General features: G+C 32.7%; 1 protein-coding gene across 1 annotated transcript; it reads left to right on the top strand.

The window, feature by feature from the left end:
- The first annotated feature begins 758 nt into the window (after nucleotides 1-758).
- Nucleotides 759-3,087, top strand: LOC127728953 (uncharacterized). Its single transcript, XM_052236532.1, has 3 exons — nucleotides 759-953; nucleotides 2,671-2,890; nucleotides 3,038-3,087. Exons 1-3 carry the CDS (start codon nucleotides 759-761, stop codon nucleotides 3,085-3,087), a joined length of 465 nt encoding a protein of 154 aa, XP_052092492.1.
- The last annotated feature ends 5,088 nt before the right edge of the window (nucleotides 3,088-8,175 follow it).

Consider the following 8,175-nt stretch of genomic DNA (forward strand, 5'->3'; position numbering starts at 1 on the left):
ATTACAGAAACATTCTGGCTCATCTGGATGAGGGGAAAATAGCCAATAATATGTTCATCACAGCATGGGACGATATAACTAGTGTAAGTACCTTAGATAATACACTATTGTCCACAGCATTGGATGATAACCTCAGTCTGAGATGCTGTTACTATATTTACTAAAATTGTGAGCAATTTTAACAGTGGCTTTTAAAGATCTGCATCCTTCAGGGTCCTATTTAGAACATGTGTGAGATGTAAAATTCATTACTAAAACATTAATAATTGGTAATTACAGATTTTAAAAGGTTGAAGGTTATGTAACACAACACGATAGTTGGTTAACAGTTTATCTAATGCCAGTCTGGAACGGAGTCCATAACGGACAAGGTCCATAACAGGCGGTCCTCTTCAAAACAGTACAAGCAATAGTTTATATACACTTTCAGTTGAATATAACAGTTAATCAATATTTCTATTTCTTTGACAATAATAGTTTTTATTTAACAGACCCACAGATAAATATCTATCAAGCTGACTTTAATTGACATGTTTTTACCAATCTGGACAATTTATTGTTGTGAATCTTGCGTATGTCCAGTTCATTAACTAATTATTCATTACTAAAACATTTATAATTGGTAATTACAGATTTTACTCTTACTCTAATTATAATAACTGATATTTATTGTGATTATCATCACTGGTCAATGATTGAATGATCTGATATTTTATTTGTAAGATGAACCTGATTCTAAAACATTTGATGTAATTCTAATGATAACGTTACTTAGAAACCTGACAAACTTGACCCCTCCTCATGGTGGATATGACCGGTTACCATCTCCTAATGAAACTACACCTACTTCAGATCTGGCCAGAATAAAATATTACAGAAACAATCTGGCTCATCTGGATGAGGGGAAAATAGCCAACAATATGTTCATCACAGCATGGGACGATATAACTGGTGTAAGTACCTTAGAATAATACACTATTGTCCACAGCATTGGATGCTAACCTCAGTCTGAGATGCTGTTACTATATGTACTAAAATTGTGAGCAATTTTAACAATGGCTTTTGAAGGTCTGCATCCTTCAGGATCCTATTTAGAACATGTGTGAGATGTAAAATTCATTACTAAAACATTTCGAATTAGTTATTACAGGTTTTAAAAGGTTGAAGGTTAGTCATCAGCAACAAGTTTCATAATGGGCTAAACACGTTACACAGGTAAACCAATTTTTGATATTAACATCACCTGAACAATAAATTATTTAATCACGTTCAGTCCACCAGTCAATTTTCAGAGTTATCCACTGCGATAAATTCAGTACTGTTCATACAATTCGCTTACAGTCAATTCAGTACTATTCACATGTGTTCAGTAGCTTTTCAAAAAATTCAGTATGATGTTGATCCGTACAGGTAAATAACAACTACTTAAAAGTCAGACCAAAGACTGACCAGATCTTGATTGACTGCATGCTATTTGTCTGAGCAGTACTGAAATAACTGCAGTGGATAGATATGAAAATTGACTGAAAGACGGAAAGACGGAAAAAAAATGTTCAGTTTTTGAAGAGCTGTTCAGATAAAAACGACCGTTTTAGATCAAAATTCGTTTACTAGTGTTAAGATTAGGTTGATACAACCACTATGAAGGTTCGTTACTTTAGACAGATAAATGCACATATTGCAGTTTAATTCGTTTGTTGAGTGCTGGCTTCTCTCTTGTCATTCTCAATCAATGGAAATGCAAAATGAAAGACATGATTAAATACCAGCACAGAATGAACACTTTCATTGTGTGTTAATTTACGTTTTTTGATTGAGTTAAGCCTTCCAATTGATATTTTATAGTGTGCTTTTCCATGTTGTGATGTTATACTATTGTTTCAGAAAAGGGAGAAGGTTTGGTACCATTAAAACATTTAATCCCGCTGCAAATGTTTGCACCTGTCCTAAGTCAGGAATCTGATTACAGTAGTTGTCGTCTGTTTATGTAGTTTATACGTGTTTATCGTTTCCCGTTTTTATATAGATTAGACCGTTGGTTTTTCCGTTTGAATGGTTTTACACTAGTAATTTTTTGGGGCCCTTCATAGCTTGCTGTTCGGTGTGAGCCAATGCTCCGTGTTGAAGGCCGTACCTTGACCTATAATGGTTTACTTTTATAAATTGTAATTTGGATGGAGAGTTGTCTCATTGGCACTCATACCACATCTTCCTATTTCTACTTCTCTGTTGACATCATGGTAATAGACAACACACACATTAGTATAAGTGAAACATTGATATATAATAGTCATGCTTTATTGACTTTGAAACTTTGGCACTGTTTACTTGTTTCAAAGGTTGATTTTTATGTTAAAACATTTGCTTTATTCTATCAAAATTACATACAGGCGCGACGTTTCTCTTTGCACAGGATTATTATGCCATTTTCACAAATATAAAATGTTAAGTAGTTAATGACTTTCATTAAATTCCATTTGACGTTTAACCTGAAAGGTCAAGATTCCTACAATTTAGTTAATATTAGAAGTATTCGATGCATTTTGTGTTGAGAATAGAAACACGTTTTTATTGAAATACATTTTTTCTTAATTACTTGCTTCTTATAATTAATAATTTGTTGAATATGAATTAACTAAACTTGTCCTCACCTTTTACATAATAATTCAGGCTATCGGCAGGTTAGGTGGACAACCAATGAAGCAAGTGTGTGATAACCTGAAAACAAAGACATTAAACCAGACAAACCAAGAAATAATATTGGACATTAAACGTTCTTATGATGAAATGAGGGAATTAAAACAACCTGTGGAGAGTTTGAAAATAGCAAATGCAGATCTAACAGTTGAAGTAGAGAAGTTAAAAGATACAGTTCCATGGAATGTAAGAGGTAAACATGTAAATGTCAAGTATTTTAAAATTTGAACTATTCAAGCACCTGTATCCTTTTTGTGCTTTATCATGTTTATAACTGGCACATCTCCAAGCCATCCCCATATGTAGTGTACATATGATCTGTTTCACATTTGTAAAATAGCTTGTGTATTATTTTCAAAACAACAGATAGAAAAACAGTTTATTGTTTAAAAAAACAATTCCTTATGTCAGTTTTCAAGGTTATCATGTGTTAATGTATCTATTTTATTAGGGCTCCATATTTTGGATGCGGTAGCCCTATAGTTTTCTTGTTTTCCTTCTGTATGTCTTTCGTCTGTCCGTCAATAGTTTTTGTAAACGCAAAAAACTCCAACCCTATAGGTAGGACATCAATGAAATTTTGCACTGTTGTTCAAAGTATCATAATATACATAATCAGTTTTGATGAAAGTTGGCCATTTAGTTTTGGAAAAAACGATTTTTGGTTAAAAATCACAAAATTTGAGAAAAGTTTTTATCATCGCAAAAAAATCAAAAAGGCCAATGAATATGTGTACAGTTGTTGAGCATAATGTCGATGTGCATATCTTTTCGAAAGGATGATTTCAACTTCACCACTTGGAACTCTTGGTTCAATAACTTTCTTGTAAGCAGCCAACCTCTATCAAGAAAATTATGATAGAAAATGCAAGCTCTGGAATATCGTAACAACTGGGAGATATATACTTTACTAGAAAAAAACCCGCGCATGCGGCTTGAAGACTACTTGAAATGTTTATGGTGATACACAGCTTGGTTTCGTGTTTTTCAAACTGTTTTTATGCACTTATGCATTATATTAATAGTTTTTATTAGTTTATCAGTTCTTCTTCCATAGGAGTTTGAATGTCCAATTAGTAGCTTCTGTCTCGGTATTACACATGTGCATCTAGAATGGAGGAAATAACTCTGAGAAGAAGAAGACAACCTAGAACACTGATGATTAAAACATTTCTCAGTGGTGCTAGTTTGTAGTATTTGATTTTTTTTCGAAAGGTGCGAGTCAAGTTCTGTCTCTGTGTGATACGGGTGCTACAATAACGGAGGAAATAACTCAGAGAAGACGAAGACAATCTAGAACTCTCTGATGATTTAAAACATTTCTTCAGTGGTGCGACTTTGTAGTATTTTTTTTTCGAGTGGTGCAAGTTCTGTCTCTGTGTGACACGGGTGCTCCGAGAAAGGAGGAATTTACTAAGAGAAGAAGAAAACAATCTAATGATTAAACACATTTCTTCGAGATTGTTATATTTCTTTTTTTTTGAGTGGTGCGAGTTTGATAAAGTGATGCAAGTTAATGATTAGTGAGTGTTTGAGTGGTGCGAGTTGGCCGTCGACTGAGCATGCGCGAAAGTGGTTAAGACACGGATCGATAACGGTCTCCGAATTTGAGTATTTTCTCAAACATTGAACTTTTCTGTGGAAAAAAGATTGTTTCAAAGACAAATTTATGAAGTACAAAACACTACATTTATACGTCATATCACAAATATTTCCGAATTTGTATGGTTTCAGAGGATTTGCGGCTCAAAGAAATCGGTCTCTTCCCTTAGTAGTATAGATATGCAGGTGCTGCTAAAATGATGCTACATAGAAATGGAAAGTTCACAATTGGGAAGCTGAAGTATTCTCTTTTGTCGAAATTCTTTGTTCTTAACCGACCCTCATTGTCAATTTCTAGATGTAAGTCAAGATATGAAATAGACTTTACTGCATGTATCTTTTGTATCCTTTATTTCAAGTTTGATGGTATAGATGCGTTCAACATAGTCATCAAACTTTGAATTATTTAGTGAGAGGTCAGCATCTGTATAGCAGAACGTGAAATTAAAGGATAATGCTAGCTCTTTTTATCCTTCATAAGAAGCTCATGTAAGAATTCATGTTCTACCGTCTAAAAACTTAGTAAATCAAAAGCGACTGTCCCTTCTACTAAACCGCCAAAATATGTACAATAGTATACAAAATTGGAGAAAAAAATGAAAGTTTCATCGTGTTTCGACCTGGAATATTGAACAAGTCTGACTCATCAATTTAAAAAAAAAGTAGTTTATATGTTTATGAGACAGCAACCTCATAACAGGAGAATGCAAAAATATCACTGAAACATCGGAATTATGTTAAAGTATAAGTAAAGAAATAAACAGATGCTGATTTCCTTTGCAAATGGTATTGAGGCCAATTACAAGATGAATAAAAAGAGTAGGCTATATATCAATGAAGCAACATAAAAAAATCAAAAGGCGACTGGAGGACAATGTCTATATGACTAGAGACAGTTACTTTTCAATAAAACCAATAAAACTCAGTTAAGTTAAAAGAAAGTCTTTAATTAGCAAAATTTTATTATGTATTAAACTTGGTTGCTACTCATGCTTTTAGTTGAATCATTTTCACCTAGCAAAGTTATGTTTGTGAATATCCCACCGTAAGCAATCACATGAACTTCCAAATAATTTAAATAAAGTCCGTAATATGTATTCAATAACTTGCATTTTAGCACAATTCAGTCAGGTGCTTGTGGAGTGGAAGAACAATGACAAGATGTTTGTAACAACCAGAGCTGCCAAACATGTACTGACATATATAAAGGAGAACCGTTGTGTTACTATTAGTGACATTGTCAAGTTTTATAACCCGAACCAGAAAACATTGTTTGTTATTGCTGATTTATGTAGTAACTATTCTTTAAAGCAGACTGACATGAAAGTTTGGGAACCAATCATTCAACCAATAAAAAAGATTCTTTCAAAAAAACGTGCTAAGATAGTTGTAGCATGTCGATAACAAGTGTATCAGGATGACAAGTTTGAATGTTTATCAATTTTCAAATCATGTGTATGTAACCTTTTATCAAATAGCATGTGCTGATCATTAGCTGAGAAGGAGTTAATAGCTGAAGTATATCTTAAAACTGAAGCTCCTGATATTTCCGATTTTTATGATCTAGATGATTGTTTCCCACTTTTATGTAAATTGTATCAAGAAAATCCTTCACTTAATATCAAAAATGTCTTCCATAAGCCTTTTTTCTGTTTATGAAGTAGAGATTGACAATTTACAGAAAAAATGATTGTGCAGTAAATACTGTGCCTTGGCTTTATGTGTCATGTTTAACAAAAATTTGAAGGAAGAAACACTATCAGGGGAGACAAATGAAGAAACAAAAGCTATCATTGAGAACACATGTGAGGCATGTAAACTGGACAGAGGAATATCAAGGCTTACATTACAGGATGAACTGAACTCATTTATACATACATTCCTGAAAAAGGAACAAGGTATTTACAGAACTATTCATGACAGAATATTTCTCTTTCTAGTGTTCTACTTTGGACAGAAAATACTCCATTGTTTGATAAAGAATGCACATATAAGTTTAATCAAGGAAAGATTTTTGTTAGACAAACAAGACAATGTGGATCCGTTCATATCAATTGTGACTCCTAAATATCATCAAATGTACATACAAAGAATGATAGACGACTGGTGAAAGGGTGATGTCAAGGAAGTGTTTTGTAACATAAATTTGAAGATACCTAAGTTCAGACAGAGATTTCTCCGTCGTTTGAATGGACTGAACTCATCTAACCAGAAACAATTAGCACATAGGTCCGTGTATATTTGCGTCCATTCGTTTTTCATTTTGAAATATCAAAAACAAAAAACAAAAAACGAGAGTGTTTTCATTTTTCGTTTTTGATTTCTCTAAAACCAAAACGGAAAACGAAAGTGTTTTCATTTTTTGTTTTTGATTTCTATAATACCAAAATGAAAATCTAAAGTGTTTCCGTTTTTCGTTTTTGATTTCACTAAACAAGAATTTTGTTTTTAATCTTAATTATTTCTCGTTTTATAATGTACAATGTTTTCCTTTCTTGTTTCACAGTCATTGATAGTAAATAATGCCAATGTAAACACCCCGGTGTTCTTTCAACATAATGTAGACAAAATAGATCGCCTGACTTATGAATTGAACTACGGTGATAAATGAATCAAAGCCTTTCAAATTACCTTGTTTATATCTTTAATAAAAAATAAATTATTATATTTAAATATTAAACGAATCATAAATTTAAATTGTACAATACAATATTATGTAAAGATGGTACAAATAAATAGATTGATTACAACATCACATTTACAAGGGAGGTTACTACTTTTTAAAACTTATAAGAAAACTACCCCGGTCGTTAAAGTATACATGCACAGTCACTGTGGTTATCAGATCTTTAATCGAAGATAATGTCGACGGATGCAAAAGACTTTATCAATCTAAACAATAAGGGTGCGTGATCTTTACTTTTAAATTTAGAAAGGTTGATCTCAGATGATTAGAATTCATAACCAAGATCTTTTATACGAAAATTCAGGACGATAATGTGTTTTGCTTGATCAGTTGATTGAAAAACAAATTTCCGCAATTTCACAATTCAAACCGGGATTAGCATTCAATCATTTTGCCATTCGGAGCATACTCGGTATTAGTTTTGCTTATTTTTGAAAGCTATATGGTGACCTTGACTAGAGCCTGGGTGTGGATGGGGGTTTACGGAATAGAGAATATAGGGCAAAAAATTTGAATAATAGAGACAATGGACCAAGAAATAAAGAAAAAATAGAATAATGAGGTGTTAAAATATAAAGAGAACAGAATAATTGGCAAAAAGTATAAAGAAATAAAGAATAGAGAAAAATGGCCCGAAACACTGATTAAAGAATAGAGAAAATCGGCATAGAATATCAAAGAATACAGAAATGAAGAACCCCGTATCCAGTCCATCATCCTAGTTGCCTAAACCAACGTTATTTTGTCTCCGGTAGATTGTTATTGGTTATCATACGTTTTCTTTTTATTTCTATGCCATCAATTAAGACATGAGCTTTCATAATTTGCCAGCTAATTACATTATAAAAAAAGACTAAGCCGAACATCACTCTGATTTTTTTCTCAAGTAGACCTCAGCTACCTACCATACACCATTACCGAAAAGTTAATAAAAAAAATCTACGGCAATACTAGGTGCAAAGGAAAGTTGGGTAGCTGACGTCTACTAGAAAAAAATATCCAGGGTGTTATTCGTCTTAAGTTTTTTTTTTTAAGTAGGTCCAAAGTTGGGGTCCGCCGACACCCAACCCACCCCTTACCGAAAATTTAATGAAAAAAAAATCTAAGGCAATACTTTTGTCCTTGACTGCTTAATTATATATTATAAACTGATAATATAGTGGTTATATATTAATAAAAACATTTGAAGT

The sequence above is a fragment of the Mytilus californianus genome, unplaced genomic scaffold (assembly GCF_021869535.1).
Source record: "Mytilus californianus isolate M0D057914Y unplaced genomic scaffold, xbMytCali1.0.p SCAF_2, whole genome shotgun sequence".
NCBI classification, from domain to species: Eukaryota; Metazoa; Mollusca; class Bivalvia; order Mytilida; family Mytilidae; genus Mytilus; species Mytilus californianus.

Coding starts and splice junctions, on each gene's coding strand:
- LOC127728953 (XM_052236532.1), top strand. CDS start 759: ATGATAACGTTACTTAGAAACCTGACAAACTTGACCCCTCCTCATGGT. Junction 954..2,670: donor CATGGGACGATATAACTGGT/GTAAGTACCTTA, acceptor ATAATAATTCAG/GCTATCGGCAGGTTAGGTGG. Junction 2,891..3,037: donor AGTTCCATGGAATGTAAGAG/GTAAACATGTAA, acceptor TTTGTAAAATAG/CTTGTGTATTATTTTCAAAA.